At 53.9% G+C, this 27,531-nt stretch overlaps 2 protein-coding genes across 5 annotated transcripts in view; one reads left to right on the top strand and one right to left on the bottom strand.

Moving 5' to 3' along the window:
- Positions 1-11,537, bottom strand: part of LOC146752125 (uncharacterized) — a 119,267-nt gene extending 107,730 nt beyond the window's left edge. Inside the window, exons 1-2 of one of the 3 annotated variants that reach the window (XM_085532979.1) lie at positions 11,063-11,520; positions 10,451-10,663 (exon numbers count right to left, since the gene is read on the bottom strand). In XM_085532979.1, coding sequence (XP_085389105.1) covers positions 10,511-10,663; positions 11,063-11,353 — 444 coding nt within the window. In that variant the 5' untranslated portion in view covers positions 11,354-11,520 and the 3' untranslated portion in view covers positions 10,451-10,510. Of the gene's footprint in view, positions 1-10,450; positions 10,664-11,062 lie in introns of those variants that run through there. The other 2 variants (XM_085532980.1, XM_085532981.1) reach the window with 2 other exon arrangements.
- On the top strand, positions 1,523-25,535 carry LOC146752124 (SUN domain-containing protein 2-like). 2 transcript variants are annotated; one of them, XM_085532901.1, is made up of 15 exons: positions 1,523-2,060; positions 2,305-2,401; positions 2,924-2,996; positions 3,670-3,887; positions 4,041-4,137; positions 4,457-4,612; positions 15,318-21,561; positions 21,919-21,980; positions 22,126-22,175; positions 22,691-22,731; positions 22,942-23,123; positions 23,628-23,728; positions 24,207-24,374; positions 25,088-25,174; positions 25,377-25,535. In XM_085532901.1, the coding sequence occupies exons 7-15, from the start codon at positions 21,542-21,544 to the stop codon at positions 25,482-25,484; spliced, it is 819 nt and encodes a 272-aa protein (XP_085389027.1). In that variant the 5' UTR covers positions 1,523-2,060; positions 2,305-2,401; positions 2,924-2,996; positions 3,670-3,887; positions 4,041-4,137; positions 4,457-4,612; positions 15,318-21,541; the 3' UTR covers positions 25,485-25,535. The 2 variants fall into 2 exon arrangements, with proteins under 2 accessions (XP_085389027.1, XP_085389026.1); XM_085532900.1 differs by lacking the exons at positions 1,523-2,060; positions 2,305-2,401; positions 2,924-2,996; ... (4 more) ...; positions 21,919-21,980; positions 22,126-22,175 and having other exon boundaries at positions 22,200-22,731.
- The last annotated feature ends 1,996 nt before the right edge of the window (positions 25,536-27,531 follow it).

Here is a 27,531-nt window from a genome sequence, read left to right as displayed (position 1 = left end):
CAGGAGGTGGAAGTTGTGTGGCACGAGGTGGCGCTTGTGGGGCAGGAAGTGGAACTTGTGGGGCATGTGGTGGCACTTGTGGGGCATGTGGTGGCACTTGTGGGGCAGGAGGTGTCACTTGTGGGGCAGCAGGTGGAATTTGTGGGGCACGAGGTGGCACTTGTGAGTCGGGAGTTGGCACTAGTGGGGATGAAGATGGCACTTGTTGGGCAGGAGTTGGTAGTTGTGGTGCGGGAGATGGATGTTTTGGGGCAGGAGGTGGAAGTTGTGGGGCTGGATGTGGCTCTTGTGGGGCAGGAAGTGGCACTTGTGGGGCAGGAGTTGGATGATGTGGGGCAGGAGGTGGCACTTGTGGGATAGGATGTGGCAATGTGGGCAGGAGGTGGAACATGTTGGCGGGAGGTGGCACTGGTGGGGCAGGATGTGGCACTTGTGGGGCAGGAGGTTGCACTTGTGGGGCAGGAGGTTGCACTTGTGGGACAGATGGTAGCAGTTTTGGGGCAGGAGGTGGAAGTTGTGTGGCACGAGGTGGCGCTTGTGGGGCAGGAAGAGGAACTTGTGCGGCATGTGGTGGCACTTGTGGGGCAGGAGGTGTCACTTGTGGGGCAGCAGGTGGAATTTGTGGGGCACGAGGTGGCACTTGTGAGTCGGGAGTTGGCACTAGTGGGGATGAAGATGGCACTTGTTGGGCAGGAGTTGGTAGTTGTGGTGCGGAAGATGGATGTTTTGGGGCATGAGGTGGAAGTTGTGGGGCAGGAGGTGGCAGTTGTGGGTCAGGAGTTCGTACTTGTCGGGAGGGAGTTGGAAGTTGTGGGGCAGGAGGATGAAGTGGGGTAGGAGGGGGAACTTGTCGGGCAGGTGGTGGCACTTGTGGGGCAGGTGGTGGCACTTGCGGGGCAGGAGGTGGAAGTTGTGGGGAAGGAGGTGGAAGTTGTGGGGTATTAGGTGGCAAATGTGGGGCGGGATGTGGCACTAGTGAGGCAGGAGGTGAAAGTTGCGGGGCGGGAGGTGGCACTTGTGGGGCAGGAGGTGGCACTTGTCGGGCGGGAGATGGTTGTAGTGGGGCAGGAGGTGGCACTTGTGGGGCAGGAGGTGGCACTTGTGGGGAGGAGGTGGCACTTGTGGGGCAGGAAGTTGCTCTTGTGGGGCAGGAAGTGGTACTTGTGGGGCATGAGATGGCTGTTGTGGGGCAGGAGGTGGCATATGTGGGCAGGAGTGGGCACTTGTGGGGCAGTATGTGGCACTTGTGGGGCAGAAGGTTGCACTTGTGGGGTGGAGGTGGCACTTGTTGGGTGGGAGGTGGCACTTGTGGGGCAGGAGGTGGATGATGTGGGGGAAGAGGTGGCACTTGTGGGGCAGGAGGTTGCACTTGTGGGGCAGGAGGTTGCACTTGTGGGGCAGGAGGTGGCACTTGTTGGGTGGGAGGTGGCAATTGTGGGGCAGGAGGTGGATGATGTCAGGGAAGAGGTGGCACTTGTTGGGCGGGAGGTGGCACTTGTGGGTCAGGAGGTGGCACTTGTGGGGCAGTATGTGGCACTTGTGGGGCGGGAGGTCGCACTTGTCGGGCAGGAGGTGGCACTTGTGGGGAAGGAGTTGGCACTTATGGTGCAGGAGGGGGCAGTTGTGGGGCAGTAGTTGGCGCTTGTGGTGCAGGAGGTGGCACTTGTGGGGCAGGAGATTGTACTTGTGGGGCAGGAGGTGGCACTTGTGGGGCTGGACATGGCACTAGAAGGGCAGGAGGTGGAATTTGTGGGGCAGGAGTTAACACTTGTGGGGCGCGAAATGGCACTTGTGGGGCAGGAGGTGGATGATGTGGTGCCGGAGGTGGCTCTTTAGGGGCAGGTGGTTGCACTTGTAGGGCGGGAGGTGGCACATGTGGGACAGGAAGTGGCACTTGTGGGGCAGGAGGTGGATGATGTCGAGGGGAGGGGGCACTTGTGGGGCAGGAGTTGGAACTTGTGGGGCAGTGTCACAGTTTAAACTAAACTAAAAATCCACCTGCGTCCGTGACAGGGGCCGTGACCTGTCGTGTTGTTCTCTGGGAGATGTAGTCTTCTTCTGTAAGCTGCACATTCAGTAAAATTATCCATGCTTTATATGATGTTATGATGTGGAATACTGAGAGCAAAATTACAACATTATTAAACCATGACAAACAGCTTAGTGAGCAACAGTCAGAATTACTCAACAGCTACGTAGCGTGTAAATGTAACTGATAACTGCTAATCCAGCTGTCCTAGGGGTTATGGGGAAGTGAACGTCTCAATATTAAACTTGACATCAGTGTTAATTATTATCTTTCAGTTTGTGAAAGAAATAGAGAACGAGAAGAGAACGAGACTTCTACAGTTTGTTACAGGAACGTGCAGATTACCAGTGGCAGGATTTGCTGACCTCACGGGTAACAAGCCCTCTTTAATCCATTTTATGCTCATGTTTATTCTTTTTTTTTTCTTAATAAGGTGTGTGTTTAAGGGTATTTTGTAATGAATTGATATGGAATCCTTTTTCCGAGTCTTGCATATTGGTAGAGCTGTGACAGAAAAAGGGATGGAGGGAATGTGAACACGCCTTGCATCAGCGACTTGATCCATGGTTTGGACGTGGTCCTGGCAGGGCAGCCTGCTCTGGGTATCCCTGCTTGATCAGAGTGGCAGGACTAGGTAAACTCCAGAGATTCCTTCCAGTACCAAACCAACGATGTCATTCAGTGGTTGAATTTCTTTGAAAACCGCTTCATATTTATGCATTTCACTACGTGGATTTCTTCAGAGGGATGTAGTGAGAGACAGATGTCTCTGTGCTCTGCAAGTAGTTATAGTCTTGTTTTCTCTTCAAGCCTTCCACGCTCTGTTGTCATCTATTACCTACTGGTCTACACGGGCAGTTAGACCTAAGAATTCCTTGTTTGATTTTTGTACAGGGAGCAACGGACCCCAGAAATTTTGCATTGAGAAAGTTGGAAAGGAAAACTGGTTACCTGGAAGTCCCACCTGGTAAGTACGAAGGATCAAACTCTGCTGTGGTTCTGTTCTTACGGATGGCAATCTACTTTGAGGTTTTAGGAAGTGGGTGTGATATGGAAGTGTCTGAGACTGTGTGAAAGCAAAGCACTGGGCTATGGCAGTAAGCTCTGCTGAGTAATAGCTGAACTTCTGAAAAGCAGTTTTGTTGTGGAGCTGAATCCATTGTAAATGCCATGGATTTGCACACCACTAAAACATGAAGTAATAAACAGTACTTTTTGCTAAAGACTTTGGGATTGATCTTTCATTATCACCACACCCGATCTTGGCAATGCAAATAAATAGCCACATTCACGCACCCTCTTGGCTGGTTAAAATGTAGCTTCTGCTCAGTTTCTCAGTTATGCTGGTGCTTTGTGAAGATGCTCAGATTTTAACTCTCAGATACAGAAGAGAGATAAGGTGAGACTTGTTACTAAATACGCTGCCAGTTCTGGAAAGTTATCGCTGCTCGGGTGCTTGTTGTGCTTTAACTCTCACTTTCACAGATAAATGCACGTCAAGATACAGCTGTTTTAGACAAATCCAGTTGTACAAATGCAGTTATCCCTCTGAACAGGACAGTTTATATGCCTGTGTTCCTAATGGATTTTTTGGTGGTTTAAACTGTTGTTCAATACTTAAGGTTTCTCTTTGTTTTCAGTTTCAATCGCTTGGACCTCCCACCCTATAAGAATTATGAGCAGCTGAAGGAAAAGCTGTTATTTGCAATTGAAGAAACAGAAGGTTTTGGGCAGGAATAGCTGCGATTTGCACCTTGAGGAATGTGAACTCAACGTGATGTTCTTCTTCGCTTCTTCTGCTTGTTGCACGCTTCCTTGTAAAGTAAACTTGACTTGGATTATTTAACAATAGTAGCGTGTAAGTAAATGGATGTTATCCTGAGGTTTTATCCACGTAAACTATGGATTTCTACATTCTACATCTGTTACGTGCTTTGTTTTGTTTCAATTCAACTCTCTGTGTGCATGGGCGCAAGTCTGCCTTTGCTAAATCCTTTTCTTGTGGCCTTAGGCAACAATCAAGGGGATCTCGAGCTTCAGCGCTGAGCAAGAAGCACAGCACTCAGGAAGGCCATGAAGGGCTCTGCTAAGTTGATCTCCCTCCACAGGTCAACTTTATTTCTTGTTTTTTTCCCCAGCACTGGGAATGGCTGCTCTGGTGGTTCGTTCCAGGGAAGCGCAGCTGCTTGCATTGCTCTGCTGCACAGCTGCCCTAAAAATAGTTGGGAAGTGGAAAGACAACTGCCTTTCCTATGTCCTGAAATACAGCTCCTCTGGTGGAGTGTGTCCTGGCAGCTTTGTGTGCATGGATGTAGTCCTGGGGCTGTTGAGAACTGGCTGTGCAGGGGACTGGAGGCGGCACAAGACCAGAGGGCACTTCTGATTCTTGTGCAAGCAGCCTGACTGGCTTCCGTTTGTTTCTTGCAGGCACGGATGAAGAGATCATCATTGACATCTTGACCAAACTAAATGCTTCCCAACGTCAGCAAGTTCCGATCACCTAAAAGGTCTACAGAGATGTGTGAAGGCGGTTGTGTCACTGGGGTGAAAAGTGAAAAAGGACCCAATCTCTGTGAGAGAAAGGTCGGCGGAGAATTTCCTTGACCAAGGTTGTTTTGTTCTTGTTCAGTTCAGAGCAGTTGTTGATGCAAGGAGGGCTAGAGCCTAAAGAGAAGTGGGGAACAGCTCAGTTCTGTCTGTCCTGGAAGGCTGCACCTTCTGCCACCTCCTTCCTCCTCTCTTGGCTTTCTAGGATTGGATTGGTGACTTGACGTTGCTGAGTGGGAATTTTGAGAGGGTGATGGTGGGGATGATGACTCCCACCGCCATGTCTGATGTGCACAAAGTGAGGAGGGCTGTGAAGGTTTGCAAATCTTCCTTTTGTAATTGCTGAAGTTCTGGCCAAGTGAGCCAAGGCGAGGGGAGAAGGGGTTGAATCTTCTTGTGGGTGCAGCTCTGTGCTCAGCGGTGAGGAGCTCCAGGCTGGCTTTTTCTCACCCGATGTGTCTCATGGCCTGCTCCTCAAACACATCTTCTGCAGGGAGGGGATTCTGACTCTGGGTGTGCATGAATGCCATGGGCTGTTTTCTCAGTGTCCCAGTAAAGTGGGTTGCTGCTCGTTTCAGAAGGAAGCCCAAAGCACATTTGAGATGCGTCACTGTGTTTGTGAGCTAGTATTCCCTTTGAAGGCCTCCAATAGCCATCTCCAGCAGCTGTTTCTGAGTGGGGAATTCTCAAGGGTTGCTTCCAGTAGATGCTGTGCTGAGCTGTGTCTTGTGTCCTTGAACCTTTGCAGGGTAACAGAGATGAGGGAATGTATGTGGATGATGCCCTTGCTCAACAGGATGCTGTGGTGTGTAGGAACGTGCTTCCTTGCAAGAGCAATCTGTTCTTGTGCATGTGATGTGTGGTGAAGAGAAGCCAACCTGTGAAATGGGAATAAATGGGTTCTGCTCTTGTTTACGAGTCTCTAATGAGACGTCTCTAGGCAGGCAAGTTACTTGGCAGGGGCAATGACATTTCAGCTGTGAGTTGCCATGCCTGGATGGTGCTTGTTGGAAAATATCCATGATCTGGACACGTACAGGCCAGCAGTTCTCTACCACCAATGAATTAAAGACCTTGTGTATACCCAGGCTTCTCCACGAGCCTTACTTTGCCATCCATAATGTCTATAAGTGCCTGTACGAAGCAGGGGAGAGGAAGTGGGGAATAGATGAGGTACAATTTATGTCCGTCCTCTGTACATGGAACAGGCATCACCTGCTCAGAGGTAGGACCCCTCCACAGCGTCCTGGGTTTTTCTTCCCTTCCTTATTTGTGTGTGATGCTTTTATAGCAGCTTTGTAGGTGTTGAGTAAGTGCAAGCTCTTCTGGATCAGCAGGTGTCTTAGCGAGAGCCCCATTGCATCCATTCCCTTCGGTCTGTTTCATTCCCTTCTGAGACTGGAAGGGACTTCAGAAACCTAAGTACAATTTGCTGCTGCTCTAGCGTGGAAAGCAGAGATCGTGGAGTGTGACCACCATTGGGACAGGGGGGAGAGGAGCTGAGAAATTCATCTGCCAGCATGAAGTAGAAGGTCTTGAAAATGGTAACAGCTGTGGTAGACCAATTAGCAGGACTGTTAGCAATGGAAATGAATTATTTTAGTGGGACGGTCCTGATATATCTGGCAGTGCTGCAGGAACGATAGAATGTTCTTGCAGCATGTGAGGAGCTTGTTCTTGCCAAATGGCCCTTTGGATCTCTCTGACTCTCTACCGTGGACTCTTCCTCCTAGTTTTGGATGTGTAGAGAGGCATTTCTATCAAGGACATAACAGACAGCATTAAATCTGGGAGGTCTGGAGACCTGGAAGATGCTTTGCTGGTTACGGGTCAGTGCTCTGCTGTTAAACCTTGTCTGCAGAGTAATGAAATGATGAGAGGTGCTGTGTGTCCCCTTGAGTGGCTGTTACAGGTTTCAGGGGGCAGACATGGCTTGTCTTTATGTGCACAAAGCCGGGCTGGGTGGGACTTGGAGCACCCTGGTGTAGAGGGAGGTGTCCCTGCCTACTGCAGGGGGGTTGGAACCGTGTGATCTTCCAGATCTCTTCCAACCCAAACATTGCTTTCTCTATCTTTGTTGCCATCCTTTGCTTTTTATTCTCTTTTTGCCTCCGTGTTTCATTATTTTCCCTTCAACCTTTGTTCCAGGAATGTCTTTATGGCCAAGCCAGGTGTTGTCACGGGTACAGGAAATGCTGCTGGCCATCCTGTAAGCTGGCAGATGATCACCAGCAGGTCTTTAAGTCGCTCAGCCCCAGGCAACTCACTTACATCTACCTGATGGTGCTGGAAGGGCTGCACTGCCCACGGCCACCTCCCTTTGCTATTTGCTCCCTTCATTCCTTACTTCAGCATGTGGCAGACCTCAGTAATGCAAATGACTGATAAAGCATCAGCGTTTTCTCACTTTGCAGACCCCCATAGGGAGGCAACAATCCCCAAAGAGCCCGTCAGAAACCCCAAAGAGCCCCATAGGGACCTTGTATCACCCCATATCATCCAATAGAGCCCCAAGCAGACTCCAAAGAAACCCACATGGACCCCAGAGAGCCCCTCAGGGACGCCAATGAGCTTCATAGAGCACAATATTACCACAAAGAGCCCCTTAGGGACCCATGAAGACCTCTTGTGACCCCATAGAGCCCCATAGATCCCCAGTGACCCCACAGGGACTCCATATTGCCCCTGAAAAACCTTATAATGACACATAGGGTTCCCATATCGCCCAATAGAGACCCTTATGGAACCCAAAGTTACCCTTAGAGAACCCATATCAACCCAAAGAGACCCATAGGGGCCCCATATCACCACACAGAGCCATGCTAGGGACCTGATAGAGACCGATAAGGACCCCATAGAGACGCATAGGGATCCCAGAGATCCCCTGTGACCACACAGAACCCCTCAGTAATGCAAATGACTGATAAAGCATCAGCGTTTTCCAATGCGCTGATGTTAGAAAGGCTTCAGGGAGCGGCAGCTCATTCCTGTGTGTAGCAGTGAGGAAAAAGAAGTAACAAGAAGGCCTACATAAGGTTTTTAATTAATTTATTAATGACTTACTCCTAACACTAACATCTAATAGTATAACGGGCAAAAGCCCAACTGGATGAAGGGAAATGGGATCAGAAGGAGATTGGATGTTGGCTACTCTCTTCTCCCCCCCAACGGCCTTCCAGACTGTGCTGTCTTATTCCACAATGAGGGGGGTTGTGTAGAGGGAATGCCGGATCCCAAAAGTGGAGGCAGGCGCCTGGGGCTTGATCAGCGTCACCTGGAAGGGCAGAAAGGAAAGGCAGATCAGCAAGGGCCCTTCTTTGCTGCCCTTGCTCTCTGCAAGGGAGATGTGGGGAAGGCCCAGGGGAGGGGGGAGAGGCGTGAAGGCTGTGCTTGTGAAGCAGAGGGGAAGAGCTGAGCAGCTGCCTTACCTGGCCTACGTTGTAGTCTGCCGGCCCGGGCTTCACTGCTTTGCCCTCTCCATGTTTTGGTCGGGCTGCCATGGTGTATGCGGGCGCCCTTTTCTTGTACACATCCACTGCCACTCTGGGGAGCGCCGCAGGACCTGGAGTCTGCAAGAGAGTCATGGCCACACGGGGCTGGGGTCACATTCAAGGCTCTCTCTTTCCCTGGAAGGCTGCATTAAGCAAAGCTGCAGCAGGGCTGGAAGCCCCTGTGGCACAGGGAGAGGAGCCTGGTTTTGGACGCTAACATGGAAGAGAGGAGCAGCAGAGCTCACCTTGGCAAGGTCCTCGTCAAAGCGACCGCGCTGGCTCCTTCCCCTGATGGAGTAGCAGGGGCTGGCCGATGTGTAGGCTGTGTTGGGCCCCATCAGCCTGGGCAGTGTGTAAGTGCCAGGACCTGCAGGAGGAGCAGCAGAGAGTGTGTGCGTGAGGGGATGGAGGAGATGGAAGCAGCAGCGAGGGGCAGCCTGCACAGCCCGCTGGTGGGAGCAGGAGGGACGTGTTGCCCCTCTGAGCAGCAGCCCGTCCCTGGAGGATGCTCAGGCTGAAGGGTCTGCCTTTGCCAGGGTCACGTACCTGGAGGGCGGTCTGTGCGGAGGGGCTCCCGCCGGAAGGCCATGGACTGCACCGGTGGGCACTTGAAGACGTGCTTGTTGGCTGCTTCAGTGCGGAGGCCTCTAAGCCTCCTTTTTTGGCTGTGTCCGATAGAACCACCACTGCCCTTGATGCTCTGTCCCATAACCCCCACAGCTTTGCCCTGTAAGCTATGCACCATATGTTTCTGCTTTGCCTACAAGCTATGGCCTCTAAGGTTCCCTCTGGGGCTCTACACACCACGGCCAGCACTTCCCGGTACAGACAAGGGGACAGGGATGGGGCTGTTTCTGCCCTCCTTATCACCTGCCCCTACCTCTGCCTCTTTGTCCCCTCTGTCCTTGGCAAGTGACAAATTGCCAGGGTGGGGCCACGGGGGTGGTCTGTTCCCACAATCTGTCAGGGGCAGGAACCCACAGGACCCAAAGAGAACTCTTCTATGACAAAAGCCTGAGAGAAGGGGCTGAGTGGAGCATCCAGTGGAGCCAAGTGGCAGGACCAGAGGTTGCCACCAAACATCAGGAGCGCTCCTGCACTGTGTAAGTGCTGCAGCACTGGCACAGAGACCCAGAGAGGCTGTGGGGTTTCCTCTGGGAGATCTCCAAACCCATCGGATGTGTTCCTGGGCACCAATTCTGCTGGCCCTGTTGCAGCAGGGCCTGGACCAGATGGGCCCAGATCTCCATTCCAACATCAACCATTCCGTGCTTCTGCAACACAACACAACATGCTGTGTTTGGCTCAAACTGGCCATTCACAAACAGGTTTCTTCCTCCTCCTGCTCAGTGCCATCTCTGTGGGATCACACTGCCTCCTACGATCCAACTCTGTTCCAATCAAGGTCAACACCAAAACAGTGCTGACCTTCATGGAGCCTGGGCTTTGGAACACAGGCACAGGAATAACCACTGCATGGGTGGAACCTTGTGTATTTCTAAAACATGCTCCTAACTGCCCTGTTCAAACTGTGATGCAGAACCAAGGTTGCATTCCCAGCACAGCCACGCAGGCCGGCACCAGCCCCAAGGCATCAAGCCACAGCCTGAGAGGCCATCACCAGCCCCGGGGCCTAAATCCATGCCTGGCAGGGACCCCGGCCTGCAGGCTTTTGGCCTGGAAGGGCTTCCCCGGCCTGCAGGCATTGGAGCTGGCAGTGCCCCCCAGAGCAGACAGCTGGCTTTTAGCCTGGCAGGGCCCCCCTAACCGCATGACCAGCTTCAGGCCTGGCAAGGTCCCCCCCGACTGCCTGGCCGGCTTTTGGCCTCACAGGCCCAGCAGGTCAGGCAGCCATTTTGTTGCCTGGCACTGAGCCCCGGGCAGGCTGCATAGGAATCCCCAGGCCGGCCAGCCGGCTTTTGGCCTTCCAGTGTTTGCACAGAAAGCAGGAAACTCAGCCCACATTTCTCTTCTGGGCATCCCACGGGCTTCCTGTCAATGCAGGATCACTTGTGCTGGTGGTGTCGTATCTCAGGGCCCATCCAAGTCTCTGGAAGCCTCTGGATCCCATGGGGCTGTTTCTGCCCTGCCTGCTGTGCTGCATTTGGGGGATGCTTCATCCTAGAGAAGAGGAGGCTCAGGGGAGACATTACTGCTCTCTCTAACTTCCTGAAGGGAGGTTGTAGTGAGCTGGGGGTTGGCCTATTCTCTCATGTAATCGATTATAGAACTAGAGGGAATGGTTTTATGCTGCTCCAGGCGAGATTCAGGCTGAACATTAGGAAGTATTACTTCTTAGAAAGGGTAGTTAGGCATTGGAATGCACTGCCCAAGGAGGTGGTGGAGACACCGACCATGGGAGTGTTCAAGAAACGTCTGGATGTTGTGTTGATGAATATGATTTAGCCGGGAAGTATTGGGAATGGTTGGACTAGATGATCTTCTAGGTCTTTTCCAACCTTGATAATTCTGTGATTCTGTAATGAGTGATGCACATACACCCTGGTGCATGTACTGGTGCAGAGGCCTCTGCTGGTGGGCACAGCTTCTTCTTGCTCACCCAGCACCTGGCTGAGCTCGAGGCGCCAGCAGGGGTCTGCAGGGAGGGACAATATGGGGGTTATGGGGGCCTGGGGGGTGATGATGGGGCTCTGTGGGGAGGGACAACATGGGGGTCAATGGGGGGTTATGGGGAACCACGGGATTATGGGGCTCTATGAGGTCATGATGGGGCTCTGTGGGGTGGTTGTGGGGCTCTGTGGGGAGGCACAACATGAGTGTCCATGGGGGGGCTCTGTGGGGTGATGATGGGAACCTACGGTCTGTGGGGCTCCATGGGGCAATGATGGGGCTCTATGGGTTATGGGGCTCCATGGGGTGCTGATGGGCACCTATGGTCTATGGGGTGATGATGGGGTACTGACGGGGCTCTATGGTCTCTGGGTCTCTATGTGTTGCTGACGGGCTCTATGGTGCCCCATTTCCCCGCACTCACCCAGTGCTGTCCTGCACCATGTGGGGCAGCAGCAGCCGCGTTCCCATGTGGGGCAGCAGTGACGTTACTGATTGGGGCGCCGTAGTTGCGGTGGAAGAGGTTGGAGAGGCGCTTGTGCTGGCCCGCTTTGGCCTTGCCGTGTTGGCGCAGTCGGAGCAGCACCGAGGCGGCGCTGGGCCAGCGGTGCCGGATCTGGGCCAGGAGCTTGCGGAGGTTGTTGACCCACAGCCCCACCGGGAAGTGCAGCTTGGCAAAGCGGGGGCTGCCTTCCTTGCGCTCCTCCGCAAACATGGCGGCTGCAGCAGGGGGAGATGGGGGACATGGGGGCACCGGGTGGGATCACGTGGCACCCACAGCTCAGACACAGGGCCACAATGCACCACACAGGGTCACGTGACCACCCCAACCTACCCCCATAGGGTCACATTACCATCCCAATCTACCCCATAGCGTCACATCACCTTCATCGCCCACCCCATAGGGACCACATTACCCCCCCCAGCCCCACATGTTACCCCCCCAGCCCCCTCCCATTTGGGAGGGCGAGAAGAAGGAGATGACTGTGCAGCCCCTTCCCAAAGCCTTTCCTGTGCCCTGGCTTGTGTCTCTGAACAGTGGGAGAGGGCTCCTAAGCTCTGTCCCTACGCTGGATCAACTCCAGCTCTTCCTCCAGCCAGCCCATAACCCTTCCACGCCTCATTTCTCTTTCACTTGCGGGGAGTCTGGATTCCCACCTTCGGCTCCTTTGATATCATCTCCAAAGAAATCAGGACTGCAAATGGGATCGTGACTCGTCAGTGGCCGATGTTTCACCTGGCCAGCAACCTCATAGCTATGCACCACCTCAAGTCCCGCAGGGAGTCCTTGCCAGGTTGGAGGGGGAATTAAAGGGGTTTGCTTTGCTTTTTCCTTCTCTGGGCAGAGAAGAGAAAAGAGTTGAAGGCCGCCCAGTCCATGTCCTTGACCAAGACCATGCCAGAATGCCTGACTGCCTCTTTTCCCATTAACTCTACGTCCCACTAGAAACCCCCTTCCCTGAGAGGCTTCCTGGCCTGTTTTCATGGTACCCACGTTTCCGCAGTTTTGCTGTTGACAAAATGAATTTCTCTTTTCTTGCACTGCACCCAGAGTTCATTCCTTCTGATATCTTTTCCTATAGAGCCTGTTTCTCAAATAAAGGCTTGCTTATTTCTAATTGCAAAGCAAATGACTGCCTGCTAGTCAGAGCAGGATGGTGCCTGCTGTCTGGGAAACCTTATGCAGAAACACTGGAGCTTTTGCATCATGTGCTCCCAACCTCGTCCCCTGCCTGAGACAGGCCATAGGGCACCCACAGCCTCTGGGCAGCCTGGGCCAGGGCCTCACTGCCTCTGGGGGAGGAATTTCCTCTACCCATCTACCTCCATTTCCACTCTTGGAGTTTAAAGCGATTCCCACTCGTATGATCGCTGTCTGCCAATGCCAAGTGACATGCAAGGTCTGGTAGTGGGTCAGGTAATGACACGACAACAGTACACGGACAACTGTAGTATAACTATCAATTTATTGGTAGTGTGGGGCCTGGAAAACTCTGGTTGATGACAGCAGTGGTTCTGTGGATGTCAGATGGTGCCCCAAACCAACCCACTGGGGGTGCTCCCACCTCCTGATGGATGGTGGAGAGGAGCAGGAGGGCAGAGGTGGTGCTGGGGAAGGGCTGGGGGCTGCTGGGCCTGGTCTGTTTCCCCCTGGCAGTGGTTTTCCAGGTGTCTGATGCCCCTAAGCTGACACGGTGGGGGGGGGGCGCTTCTACCTAATAAAGGATGGTGGAGGGGAGGGGGAGGGTGGTGACGGTGCCTGGGGGGTTGGGGGGCTGCTGGGCTGGTTGTGCTTCCCCCAGGCAGTGGTTGTCTGTCTCCTGGACTGTTTCCCCACCTCTGCACTCTGCGTCCCCTGATGGATGCTGGAGGGGAGGAAGAGGCAGAGTTGGTGCTGGGGGCTGGGGGCTGCCGGGCCTCTCATGCTTCCCCAAGGCAGCAGTTGTCCGGGTGCTGGGTGATGCTCCGGAGCTGAGGGGACCGCTCCCGCCCCCTGAAGGATGGCGGTGGGGGTGGGGAGGGGCGGCGATGATGCCCGGTGTGGCCGGGGGCTGCTGGGCCTGTCGCTCATCTGCCGGTCAGACGTTGTTTCAGTGCTGGCCGATGACCGCAAGCCTCCACCCCGGGTGGGTTCTTTCTGTCCCCCGAAGGATGGTGGTGGGGGACGGGGGGGCGGCGTTGATGCCCGTCGGGACCGGGGGCTGCTGGGCTTGTCAGAAATCCAGTCCAGGCGGGAAGCTTGGCAGTGACCTGTAGATGATGGTATTGTCCTGGGTTTGTTTAGCCCATTTTTTAGCTTCCCAGCGGCGCCTGCAAAGAGAGGAACGTGCTGAGGGCACAGGAGAGCCCCTGCTCTGCTTTCTCACAGTGCATGGCAAAGAGCCACCCTCAGCTCCCAGCCTGTCTCTGGCCCAGCAGTAAGGATGGGCTGAAGCCAATGACAACATCTAACTGCGTCAATCACAGACCGTGTGAGCCAACAATTAACTGGTCTCTTTACGCTGCTTTAACTAGAAACGCCTCCTGGCCCACAGCAGCCCTACAGTAAAGAGTTGGGCAGGATGGGGATGGGGGTCAACAACTCACTTTCTGTTCCTGTACCAGTAAATAAGAAGCCAGCACAGAAGCATCCCCAGCAATAGGGAACCCAAGGAAGCTCCAGCAACTATCAGGTAGAACTTCCAACCAACTTTAACTTGCTCGGCGTTTGCATGTCCTGCACCAGGCACACCTGGAGGAACAACATGGTCATTGCTGTGTCTCGTGCCTTAATGGAAATCTCAAGGAGGTCTGACATTGCTACACAATTCTTTTCCATTTTGTTGGCCTCCTGGAACAAGTGAAAATCCTCAGGCTGCAATGCTTCCCTGCTTCCAGGGGAAGCAAAGGGAACTCCCAAAGGCACCGCGCATCGAGGCGCTCTGGAGCCTCTATTTTGCCTCTCAGCTTTGGGTACGCTCTGGCTCTGCCAGATTTGCTCCTTCTTCTCCATCATGCTCTAACATTTCTTTTGCACTCACCTACTCTTGCCTTGTGAGGCTGGGTAGTGCTGCCACAGGCCGGCACACTGTGACCCTTTGGGACACGTCGTCTGACTAAACAAAACTCATTAGAGCAGGAGAGTGTGTGCATCTGTTTAGTCAGTTGCTGCTAAGAGTGACGTGGACAAGAACCACGGTCGTGTTGTGCAGGGAGTGCTGCCCTGAGCTCTCCCCCCCTACTCAGACCGCACTCCTCGGGGGCAGAGTCAGGGCCCCTCAGCAGCACCTGAACCTGTTTCTCCCCTTTTCCTTCCCCCCGGCATGGGCACAACTTGCACGCTCCTAGTTTTCAGGATGTTTCTCCTGCTTATGAACTCCTGCCAGATCGCTGCTTACCTGGATTCCTCAGAAAACGATAGACCCCGTTGTGGTGGGCTTCCGTGGGATTTGACAGCGCTGTGAAGAATGAGAGAAAGGCAAAGTCTGGGCATGGTGCAGGCACAGAGGAGGCAGAAGGACGAGGAGGCTCCCTCTATGCCATTGCGCCAGTTGTGAGTCAGTGCATCTCTCTTGACCTCAGTTTGCAGGATGGACCCCGCTCCGGGCTGCTGGTGTGTCTGGAGCCTCAAGGGAGGCACAGCAAGCTCAGAATGCAGGGACTGTGTGAGGGAGGTACGCTGAAGGGTCCTATTCCCTCCCATCTCTTCTGAATGTGGCTTTGGTGGCCTTGTTCCCAAAAGGACAAAGTTCCTAAGTCCCTGGGAACTGGGTGCAGTGGGAGGGGAGCAACCTCTAACCATGGCCACGGAGCTCTACCAGCAGCCCTTACCTGCAGTGCCAGCTGCTTGCGAGGCCTCTCTTTCTCCCAGAGGGATGGGCACTGTGCGACGGATGCCTTGCTGAAATGCATCCATGTGAGCAGGCTCTGCATCAGTCCCTTTAGAAAGGAGGTAAGAGAGTAGGGCTGTAAGTAACTGCTTCTCATCAGGATGGTATCTTTAGGAGGAAGGTGATGCCGCAAGCCAGTGCAGACACAGGGGCATCACCAGAGCAAGGCTCTGATCCGTCCTGAGCAGCTCCTGTCAGATGGACCAGATGATGCGGAGGCTTTGGCAAGGCACTGCTTATAGGCACAGCGTTAATCACACAGCAGTGAGAAACATCCCCATTGTGCGTTGTGATCTCTCTCTTCCTTAGGGACCTGCAGTGACTGGAAGGGGCTCAGGTGACGATGTGGCACCCAGAGCTGGGTTGAAAGTTGCAGAGGGGCCAGGTGGGCAGTTGGCTGGCACTCAGCAGCTTTGCAGATTCTCTCTCCAGGCCACGTGAAACAGTCCTCAGAGACAGCATGGAAGAACATTGGGGTTTTCTTACTAGAAAGATCTCCGATGGATGGAGAGAAAGCCAATGGGACAGTGGGTGCACACAGCACCCAAGGAACAGTGACTGCCCAAGCTTCTCATGGACGAGAAACCACCAGGCAGCAAAAAGCTGAACCCTTCCTGAACTTCCACAACCAAATATGAGTAAAGATCATGAGGTGAAGACTGGTGACTTACCTCTGGCATCCACCCCAGGTTCAGGGACAGGTCTCCATTCTGGTAATCCACCAAGAGGGCCTGCAGGCACAAGTGTGATCAGACACAGGTGAGGAGAGCTTCCACTGCACACTGGGGCCTGGTTTTTCTGCAGTGACCTGCAAAGACTGGCAGCAGGTCGGGGAATGACATGGCCCAAACAGCAAAGGCATCGGTTCTCTCCTCCAAAGAGTGGCAAGGGCTGCCTTCCCACTGAAATGGGACAACTCTCCAAGTAAAGAACTACTCTCAGCTGATCTGTGTACGGCCTTTAAGGCACAAAGAGACTTGAAAGACCTTTGGAGGTTCTTAAGTACCTGAATAAACTATTACAGCGCTCATTTTTCTGTCTTCCAGGAAACAGACACAACTTACCTCTGGGTTTCCCCTGAGGCACAAAATCAGTATCCACCAAAACATCTGGATAAGGAACTCCAACATCATCATCTAAAATCAAGAACAGATGAGAGATGTTCCCATTGCATGTTGCGCCTTCTCCCTTAGTGACTGGGGACTGGTCAGGTAATGGAATGGGAGACTCAGACCGTGATTGCCAAAGCTAGAGAATAACCGGGGTGACCTGGAGCCTGGCACTCGGCAGCTTTTCAAAGGCCCTCTCCAGGCCACTTGTAACACACCTCTGGGACCTCATGGAAGGGTATACAGCCCGTCAGGGCTTTCTTACTGGGAGCTCCTTGCTGGATCTCCCACTAAAGCACCAGAGGAAACGATGCCTGTTCCTTCCTCTGGGCTCCAGCTGGGTGTCTCTGTTGGGAACTGGGATTTGCCTGTGGGGAGCACCGGGAAGCCAGAGCAGAAATGCTCACGCTTTTCCCAGCACGCTTCTTCTGAGCTTTCCCATAGGACTCCTCCAGGGTGGGCTCAGCCAGCAGCAGAGCCATGGCCTGGCATAGCTGGAGCCAGCCCTGGTGGAGCGCTGCTTCAGCCCACACCTGGCTCCTGGGGTGCTGCCTGGCCCCCTTCCCAATAAACCCTTGCAGAAAGGCAGCCCCGGGGCAGTGTGGCACAGGGACAACAGCCTGGACCTCTGGCCTGTAGTTACACTTGGTCCCATCTTTGCCCACCCACCTGCTGCTGGAGCTCGCCATGGCGCACCACAAGTCTCCTTGGAACACATGGCCATCAGTAGGAGGAGGAGAGCAAGGCGGGTGGGGGACACGGCCCCCCACACTCGTGCCATGCTGCCACCACCACCGCTGCAGCCACAGCAAGTGCTGGGGCCAGCACGGAACAGCTGGGGTACACACACTGAGCACTGTGACCTCATCGAGCACGGCAGGCATTGTGACCTCACATCCCTTCCAGGATGCAGATCTGTTCTGCTGCCATGGCCAGGTTCCCCCTGGGCTTGTGTGCACTGTGTGGTGGGAGCGGATCAGCACTCATCTGGAGCAGCAGGAGACCACAGCTGAGGTTTCCACACTGACATCATGGAAACAGAATCGTGGAAAGGCTTGGGGGGGGGGGGGGAAGGGATGCTGGAGACACAGGTGCTGTGAAAGGAGAAAGAAAATCACTTTAATGTTGCTTTTATTGCTTCATACAGCTCCGGAGATTTAGTTTTGACTTTCAATGGCACCAAAGAAGCCATTTCTTCATTGACACTATATTTGTTATCACAACCTCTAACAAAAACGGCAAATCGAGCGGTATCTGTAGCACCAACAGTTCCATCGATTGCCAGAGCATTTTGATGGATTGATTGATAGATTTTCCTATTTCTTCAGTCTGCCTGGCTCTAGTTTGTTATAACAGAGCAATTTGATTAAAATCCATTTGTTTTTTCAGGACAAATGATATCTGCCATGCCAATTTTGGTCAAAATATATCATAAACTCAATTTCAGGGTGTGAGTGTGTCACAATTTCTGTTAGAATATGTTATTAGCTCTATTTTGGAGTGCAATAACATCATATATTGGGCCATAATAGGGGCAAAACCCAACTTCTGAGGGTGAGAACTTCACAACTCATGTCAAAATATGCAATAAATCCAATTTTGGAGTGTGTGAGGGCCACAATTTGGGTCAAAATATATCATTAATCCTATTTCAGAGAATGAGAACGTCACAGTTACTTTTATTCTCCCCAGGGTCTGCAGGTCTTTTTCCACTTGCACACTGCACTCGCTTGTCCAATGCACGACACAAAGCCCAGGTGAAACACCTGCTTGCAAAATAAGTCTTTGCCAAATCAAGATAAACGCCCAAGGTCAGCTCTCTCTACAAAGCAAGTTCTTTGTGACCACAGCCACAAACAGCAGTTCCATTCAAACGATCAGAATTCTTTCTTCCATCCCAGGACTGTTCTTCAATCACAGACCTTCAGGTCCCCGACAAAACTCCCTGAGAATGTCCTTGGGACAAACCCTGCAGGGACAAGGCTGCTTCTTGCCCGTGCTGCCCTCTGGTGCCCAGTGAAGTTCCCGATGATCAGTGACACCCTCTGATGATCAATAAATCCCTCAGCAAAGCTACACGCTGTGTGTCTGTGTCCTTGTTCTCATGCTCAGCAGGGACTGCTGGGATCTGTTCCTGCCTGGCTGTGGCCACCTCAAAGTGCTGGGAGGCTTCCCCAGCTCCATGCCATGCACACCACGTCCTGCACCCCTGTGGGCTTCCCCACCCTCTCTCATCACCTTCTCCAAAGTCCTAAAGGATGGAGCTCCTCATACTGCCATCAGCCCCATTGCAATCCCTCTGCTCTCTCTCAGCTCCTCCATACAATTCCTCCCGAACCCTACACCCTTTGATCCACCTCTGCATGGACACAGTGTGACCACGTCACCCTCCTTTTAGCCCCTCTTACTGCAGCCACTTGTCTCTCCTTTGGGTCTGCTTTAGGCCTCTTGCATCAGTGCCCCAACCCCACCACCCAGATCAAGGTCTGCATATCCCCTCCCATGGACACCTCCAATCCCCGATGACCAACGAAGCCCTCTGATGACCAGTGACACCCCCTGTTGATCAACGAAGCCTTCTGATGGTCAGTGAACATCTCTGACAATCAGTGGAACCCTCCGAATACCAACAAAGCCTTCAGATGACCACAGTCACCTCCTCTAAACACACTACAGGGCCGTGATGTCTTCCGTGCAGTGAGGGGCCCAAAAGTGGACACAGCACCAGAGCTGAGAACAGGGGGACAATCACTGCCCCGTTCCTGCTGCCAACGCTGTTTCTGATACAAGGCAGGATGCTGTTGTCCTTCTTGGCCTGCTGGGCACACCGCTGGCTCATGTTCCTCTGAGCATCCACCAGTGCCCCCAGGTCCAGTTCCTCTACGCAGCCTTCCAACCACTCTGCCCCACGCCTGGAGCGTTGCCTGGGGTTGCTGTGGCCAAAGTGCGGGACCCGGCTCTTGGTCTTGTTGAATCTCATCCCACTGGCTTCAGGCCAGACATCCAGCCTGTCCAGATCCTGATGAGCTTACCATGGTGGAGGCGACCGCTGGGTGGCTTGAAACATACGCAGTACCCCATGCTACCCTCTAAACACCATATTAGGTCTCAAGAAACAAGTCCTGTGTGACATGGCACTCCAGAAAGGACCGAGTCAGAGAATGGGGCTCATTTCAACATTGTCGTTGTAAATACTCGGGCCAAAGATCATGGCAAGGAGTGGATTTATCGCATCCACTACCATGCACCAGCTTCTGGTGAAACTGAACGCCAAAATGGGTTGTTAAAAGCCATGTTGAAAGCAATGGGTGGTGGGACATTGAAGCACTGGAAGAAGCATTGGGCAGAAGCCACTTGGTTGGCCAACACCCGAGGATCTATCAGTTGCCGTGGTCCTCCCAGCTCCCTACATACTGTCAAGGGAGAGAAGGTCCCTGCAGTGCCTGTAAAGAACATGCTGGGAAAAGCAGTTTGGGTCTTGCCAGCTTCTAGAAGGGCAAACCTCTGCGTGGAACTGCTTTTGCTCAGGGAGCTGGGTGCGCTTGTTGGGTGATTGAGTAAAATGGGGCTGTTCAATGTGCACCAGAAGGGAATTTGATGCTGGGGAAGGGCAGTCAGTAATTCCATGCACACGTATAGGTTTGTGTGTGCGTGTGCTTAATGCTTGTGAACGATTGTTTCTTGTTGGTGTGTATTAAACATGCTGTGGTGATGTGGAATAAGGGGTGGAACGTCACTGATGATTTTTGGTTATTGGTATCCCACATCACAGCACCGTGTATTGCACTGGGAGCTAAAGAGTTAATCCTCAGGGCACTGCAGAAGAAGAACTCCTGCATTGCCCAGCAGGCTGTTGGCTGTGCTGTTCTCATTGCTGCTTTGGGGCAATAATACATGTAGGGCCTCAGTAGCTCATCTGACATCCCTTTTCCTTTGGCTCTCCTCCCTGCTGCTCCACCTGACGGCGCATCTCCCCTCGGCATCACGGTGAGGCCTTTCCACCTTTTGGACACTCTCATTCCATTTGATTGATGAGCTTCAATCTTCATCATATGGTATTACAGCGTGCTACCTTGCATTCCCACACCATGTTGAGTAAATCCCTTTGTTTCTCCTCAGATCGTTGCTGCTGTTTGTCATGGTTTTGGTGTCCCCATTGACAGCTCCCCTCCCATCAGTGGTGAAGATGGCGCTTTGTGGCTTTGTTCCCACCAGGGATGGTTTGTTCTATGATTCTGTGTGTCCCCTTGGGCCAACATTACCTCTTTGGCACTGAAATCCAAGCCCATTCCTCTCCATCTCTATTCCCAAGGGATCCTCCTTCCCCACCCTCTCCCCAGTCCCAGATTTCGTCTCCAACCCCCAAAATTGGCATTTCCAGGTTCCAAATTCATCCACCCTTTCACAGCAACACCATGGAAGGCAGCGCTGGAGCTGGGAACTCCTCCCCAGCCAAGCTGTCATGGATTTGTACCTTTTGCTATGGGTTTCCCACCTCATCACATCCTGTGGAGCTCAGAGAAGAACTACACGTTCCAGAGGCCCTCAGGTTCAATTAGACTGTATTATATTGTGTAATCTTGCATCCCAACATCGTAGTTAGTAAAGTAAGTCTTCCTCCTTAGATCGTTGCCACTGCTCTGTTTGTTTCCTTAGCCCAGCTCCCATCTCCCTACCCCTTTCCCTTCCCATTATTGGGGGCCGGGGAGCCCAAAGGCCAACTAGCCCCCTGTTATGGACATAGATTGATCCAGATAACTCCATGACGAGGGTGAGCAGTGATAGGATAAGGGGGAATGGTTTTAAACTGAGACGGGGGAGGTTTAGGATGCATCTTAGGAGGAAGTTTTTCCCCCAGAGGGTGGTGACGCACTGGAACAGGTTGCCCAAGGAAGCTGTGGATGCCCCATCCCTGCAGGCATTCAAGGCCAGGCTGGATGTGGCTCTGGGCTGCCTGGGCTGCTGGTTGGCGACCCTGCACACAGCAGGCGGTTGGAACTGGATGAGCATTGTGGTCCTTTTCAACCCAGGCCATTCTATGAGTCTGTGACTCTCACAGCCCCCACCAGAAGCACACGGCCTGTCCGTGCCCAGGACGGGAGCAGCTGTGCAATGGCACAGACATCTTTACCAGGGCATCCAAAGGAGCTCCGAGTGCAGGGTATTCCAGCCTTGGGCTGGGGGCAAACCCACAGGGTCTGTCCCTCCTGGGCACACCCTGTGAGCTCATAGAAGGCATCACTTGGCCCTCACAGCTGTCAGCCATTATGACATCAGAACCTGCCGTCCTGCTGAGGCACGCTGCAGAGCTGTGCAGCACTGCAGTCCTGTGAGGAGTGCAGAGCAGGCGAGTGGAGAAGAGGTGCTTGTGTCCTGGGAGGAGAGCAAGCCATTCTCTGTGTCTGTGCGAGTGAAGGAGCCAAAATGCCAGCCCAGCTGGGCAGGTGGGTGCAGCAGGGCCAGAATGTGGGGAGGGGAAGGCAGAACCGCTGCGTGCTGCTGGGCTTTCTCCAGCCAGGCAGCCCAAACTCCATTTCCGTGGGCACAGCCCTGCTCCTGCTCTGGGGAGAGCCGACTGGGGCAAGGCTGCTGCCCCCCATGGCACAGCACAGCACAGCCCTTCACTCTCACGTGTCCCATGGGTGCTGTGGCACTAAGCAGCTCTTGCTAACGGGCCCTCCCTGGACTCACATCTCTGCTGGGCAGAGGAAGCCATGGCAGCCGTCTGCTCCAAGGATCCCAGCAGACCGTGTGTGTCCCTGCGCTGGGCCGTGATAACCACCATCTGATCTCTCCCTTAGGCAACGCGTCGGCCAAGAGGAGGGAAGGAGGACTCCCGTCCTGCCTCTAGTGGTCCTTTCTGGTGAGTGTTCCCCACCCAAAGCCATCCCAGCACAGCCCAGGAGCAGGACCGTCCCACACGGCTGGGTTGGGAGGAGGGAAATGGGCTGCAGGGCTCAGAGCAGTCTGGCAAACTAATGGTCTCTCCCGACCGATGTCCCCCACAGCTGGAGCCATCCTCTGGATATTGGGAGTTTGGAGAGAGAACGCCCTGCAGGTCAGTGCTACGCTGTGCGGCAGATGCCAAAGCTCTGCCCTTCTGCCTCCGTGGGGACAGTTTGGCCATGGGCTCATCGCTGCTGAGACGGAGCCGGGCTGGGGGTTGCCTTGGCAGCAGGACAGGTTTTGGTGTGGCAGCATCTTCCCAGTGCCCAGCACGGAGCTGAAGGCAACAGCGCATGGGAAGAAGGAGCCTTTGGCCCATCCGTGGGACTGGGGAGTCTGGAGGGCATGGGAAAGCAAACGGAGAAGCAGCAGATGCTCTGACACCCCATAGAGCCCTATAGAGCCCCTACAGACACCCTGTAGAGCCCCATAATGCTCTGTAAGACCCCATAGAGCTGCACAAGAGCTCATAGAGAACCAAAGAGCCTCATGGTGCCCACAGGCTGTGGTCCTCTGCAAAGTGCTGGGAAGCAGCAGGAAATTCTGCCAGCGGCTCCCTGGGAAGCTGCTTTGGAAGCTCTGGCCGTGCTCCTCATGCTTCCTCCCATCAATGCCTTTCTCTTCCAGGTGGTGTCTGCAGGACCTGGGCAAGAGCTCCTGTCTATGGGGTAAGGACACTTCCTTGCCATGCACCTGGCTCTGCAGCATGGCCTCAGCTGGCTGTGTGCTCTATGTGGCCCTTGGCAAAGCAAAGGAACCAAAGGGGCTGGGGGATAAGGAAGAGCACAACCCCCTGGGATCCTTCACTTCATGGCACTGGAACTCTGACCTGCGGGGTGGACATTGCTGAACAAGACTTGCTTTTCCTTTGCCTTCAGGAACCCACTGGTTCAGCTGTCGGCCAGGAAGGAGCTCATTGTCGAGTCACTCTCTGATGTCCTGGAAGAGAACGGGATCCACGGACTCGAGAGAGAGAAAATTCTGCAGCTGACACGGCACGCAATGGAGGCAGCTGTGGAAAAGAGCAACTGGATGCCCAACTGGGCTCTGAAATCCTTGGGTATGTAGACAGCTCTTCACTACCCTCAGCTTTGCGCTCCCCAAAACCTGCCCAGCTCTGCTTTCCATCACAGATATCTCACAGAGCTTTAGGCTGGCTGAGGTCTGAAGGGACCTTAAGACCATCCCGGCCCAACTCCCTGAAATTGACAGGGCTTTGCATCAAGGTGCTCAGGGCTTCATCCAACCTGGTCTCCAACGCCTCCATGGCTCCTCTGGGCAGCACATTGCAGGGCCTCACTGTCTACCGGGAGTCCAGAATTTCCTCCTCACTTCCCATCTAATCCCCCCATCTCTGAGGCTTTACAAACCCTTCCCCTCTGCTCCCAGGGCTGACCGGCTCCTTTCCCCAATCAGCGCTTCAGGCCGGGACTCAGCAGTTCCCATACACAGCAGGAGGGATTCTGCACCCCAGAGCCCCGCCAAGAGCTTTGGGGATTGAGCATTCCCTCCTTCAGCTCATCTCTGGGCCATCCCAGTGCACGTCTGTCCATCTTTATTTCAGGTGCCACTGTTGATGCGGAGAGGACAACCAAGAGTTATGGTGGGAAAGGCCGGCTTTCTCCCCTCTTTTCCTTCGCAAAGTCCCCCGAGACCATGTTGCAGGTATGGCAGGAGAAGTGCTGACTGTGGGCTTCCCCCCCTTGCTTTCGCCCCCCTCCCCCCACAGAAACCCCACAGAGCCCCATAAGGGCTCCCCCTCCACCCCCCAGTCCTTTCTTCTCCCAGTCCTTCCCCTTCCATCCTTTCCCCCCATCCTCACCCCATTCTGGCTGCACATCCATTTCCTTTGGCCCAGCTGCTCTGCTCAGCCCACACTCTTCCCCACATCGCTGACACCAGCGTTGGGAGGGTGCTGGGCTGACAGATGCTGGGGAGGGCTGCCCCGCTGGCTCTGTGCAAGCAGAGAAAGGCAATTGACTCCAGAGCTGTTGTCCAAACCTCTGCATATTGCCCTCCCGTCCCTTGAGTAGCGTTCCATGACGGGCAGCCCCATAGAAGACAAGGTCTGTGCTCCTTGCCCACCATCCAGCTCTGGCGGCTCTTTGCCTCCCCACTGATGGACGTGTCTTTCTCCTTTCAGCCCGATGTTTCTGCTGGAAGCTGCTGGGCTTTCCAAGGATCTCAGGGCCACGCCGTCATCCAGCTGCCGGAGAACATCTGGCCCACGGCTTTCACCGTGTGGCACGTGTCCAAGGCAGTGTCTCCCTCTGGGGAGGTCAGCAGTGCCCCCAGAGACTTTGCCATCTTGGTAAGTCTCTGCCTGCTGCTGCTTCTGGAGGGCCCCAAGGAAAAAGCTTTGCCATAGAGCCCCATAAGAGCCCACTGAACCCCTATAGAGCCCCAGAGACAACCAACACAACACCATAACCGCAACATAAGACCCCATAGACCCCCACAGACACCCCAAAGAGCCCTGTAGAGCCCCCACCGACACCCCATAGAGCCCTATAATGTTCTGTAAGACCCCATAGAGCTGCACAAGAGCTCATAGAAAACTAAAGAGCCTCATGGTGACCCACAGACACCCAACAGGGCCCCATAAGGGCCCTACAGACACCCAACAGAGCCCCATAACTGCCACATAGAGCCCTGTAAGACCTCATAGAGCCACACAAGAGCTCATAGAGCACCATAGAGCCACACAGTAGACACCCAACAGAGCCCCATATGACCCATACTGTTGGGAGCTCCCAAATTTCAGAGGTGGGCTGCTGCAGAGCATCCTGCCTGAGGGCACCGAATCCCTCGGGTGGTTCCATGTCTCCAAAAGCCTCTACGGCTCTTTGTGGCCGAGCAGCTGGGAGCAATTGCTCCACGTGCCCTGACTCAGGTTCACCCTCCTTTGTGCTCCAATCCTGCCAGAGCACAGGGAGGGTTGGAATGGCTCCCACCTTTGGCCTCAGTGTGTTCTTTATGGCACGGCCTGCCTAAGTGTGACCGCCATCATCTCTTCTCTTTGAGGGAGTGGATGAGGACGAAGAGGAAACTCTCCTGGGGTCATTTGTTTACAACGTGGACGGAGAGATCTCCCAGACCTTCCACGTTCAGGTATGGCAAGTGCAAGGGGGGAGGCCAGCTGCCTGCAAGGCATGCTAAACAACTATTGAATATGAATCTGAATTCCAGGAAATCACTGACTGTGTATTAGGTTCACCCATATCTATGGGGCGAACCGTGGGATCTGTGGGGCACTATGTGGCACTGGTCCCCCTCCGGCCCATAACGAAGCCTCTCCTCTTTGCATTGGCAGGAGAAGCCCCTTCAGTCGTATCGAAAGTTCAAACTGGATGTGCGGAACAACTGGGGAAACGCGGAATACACCTGCGTGTATAGAGTGGAAATCCACGGAAACCCCTAAAAACCCCTAAAAACCCCTAAAAACCCCTAATAAACCCTAAAACCCCCTAAACTCTGATGTCTACCAGCGGGTTTTAATTAGGGACTGATCATTCACTGAAGAGATGTTGATAACTTTCTGTCCACCTCGAGGCTGGCTGGGGGGAGAGAGGAGCTGCGGGGCTGAGTTGGGTGGGTGTTTGGGGGGGGACCGGGGAAGGGGCCTGGGCGAAGGGGGTGGGGGCTGTGGGCCGCTCTGCGTTGGCCCTGTGCTGCCTCTGCGGTGCTCAGGGCTTCTGCTTTCTGGGTGAATACAAACTCCACTTGTTTATTGATGAGCTGCAACCAGACTTGGAGCGCCAAGCTGGGCTGCTGCCACGATGCCGCTGCCTTCTGACGCTCCTCCACTCAGTCTGTCCATTGCAGCTTCTCTGTCTTCATTGTAGAGGACTGGAAAGAAACAAAGCAAGAATCAAGAGGACACCGCTTCCCTCAGCATTCTACAAGCCCCTTCGTGTCTGACAGACAGAGACCCTGAGAACAAAAAGAGCACGTCTGTGCTCGCCAGGGACTCAGCTCTGCATGGGCAGCGGCAGCTCTCAGAGAAGCCTTCTTCATTTCCTCTCTCCTCTCTTTCTGTTGTCATCATCATCTGGCTGTAGAGCAAGGAAAGAGAAATTCATTTTGTCAACAGCAAAACTGCGGAAACACGGGTACCATGAAAACAGGCCAGGAAGCCTCTCAGGGAAGGGGGTTTCTAGTGGGACGTGGAGTTAATTGGAAAAGAGGGGGCCAGGCATTCTGGCATGGTCCTGGTTAAGGACATGGACTGGGTAGCCTTCAACTCTTTTCTCTTCTCTGTCCAGAGAAGGAAAAAGCAAAGCAAACCCTAAGCAAGCTCCATGCACTTGATAAAGGAAGTGCCTCACCATGGCTGCTACAACAGCATCTTCTTACCTCTTGGCTTTGAGGCCCAGGACCGCTCAGTCGGCACTGGGGCAGGCCCAGGATGTGCTGCTGGAGCTGGCACACTGCCTCTGCTCTGATGTGGGCTCTGGGCCTTTGCCACATTGCGCTCCACCTTCGCGTGTTTCTTGGCAGGCCATAGCTCTGCTTTTTGCTCCTCTTCCTCCTCTCCCTTGTGCTTTCTTGCAGCCACGGTCCTGCAGAAGGAGTGGTTGTCAACTGTGGGGGAAGGTCGTCCCCCTGTCCTGGGACCTGCTGTTCCAGGAAGCCCTCCAGCCTGGAGAGCAGCTTTCATGTAGATCTTGCCATTTGGCTCAGCACCTCTCCCTGTTAGAACCAAGAAAGAGGAAGCTGCAAGATTTAACGAGTCCAGCACTACCTTCAGGCTGCAAACTGGCACAGAATCACAGAATTAGAGGTGTTGGAAGGGACATCCAGAGATCATCGAGACCAACCCCCCAGCTGGGCCACGATACAAGGACATCTCATCTCCAGTGTTGACTGCAATGGATCTTAGGCTCTTGGGTGAACTGTGGGTTTGCATTTTCAGTCCTGGACAGGAAAGGTCACTGTCAACCCCTCCAACTGCAAGACCTCAAGCAACATGCAATGACAACAGTCCCAGGAAAGGACAGACAGCAAGCCTAACTAGAAAGACAGGACCCAGAACCCAGATGCCTGCTGTGTGTCTGTAGCTCTCTTCACAGCTGGGCCACACTCCACACCAGTGCCCTGCCTTCCTGCAAGGCCACGCTTCACTGCAAGCCTGTTTGCTTCAGCTTCTGGCAGAAAGGAAACAAGAAAGACGTGAAGAGCATCTCTTGGGAGGAACATCTGAGCACAGCCAACCACAAACTTCTGCTCCTCAAGCGTACTTTCTGCCATTTGCCTTCCTGCTGCTACAGCGGAGTGCCATTTCTGCAGCCAGCACACATCTGCAGCGTCCTTCCTTCTCTCCTCCAGCACACACACCCCTTCATGCAGCCCTAGATAGAGGCAGCTACCCACATCAAAGCTCACAACAGCTTCTTACCTGGCGAGGCTTTACATTTCAACCGTTGGCAGCTTCGGCCACCTGGCTGTACTTCAGGGGCTCCACCTTC

Source organism: Coturnix japonica, unplaced genomic scaffold, assembly GCF_054131305.1.
Source record: "Coturnix japonica strain WE unplaced genomic scaffold, WE-NBRP24 Scf050, whole genome shotgun sequence".
Classification (NCBI taxonomy): domain Eukaryota; kingdom Metazoa; phylum Chordata; class Aves; order Galliformes; family Phasianidae; genus Coturnix; species Coturnix japonica.
This window is presented reverse-complemented; position numbering and strand designations above follow the sequence as displayed.

What these genes read in the sequence shown, in the direction of transcription:
- LOC146752124 (XM_085532900.1), top strand. Translation starts at nt 22,553, where the DNA reads ATGGTGCCCACAGGCTGTGGTCCTCTGCAAAGTGCTGGGAAGCAGCAG. An exon ending in CTGGGCTCTGAAATCCTTGG is followed by an intron (nt 23,124 to 23,627) that starts GTATGTAGACAG and finishes TCTTTATTTCAG; the next exon opens with GTGCCACTGTTGATGCGGAG. An exon ending in CCCCCGAGACCATGTTGCAG is followed by an intron (nt 23,729 to 24,206) that starts GTATGGCAGGAG and finishes TTCTCCTTTCAG; the next exon opens with CCCGATGTTTCTGCTGGAAG.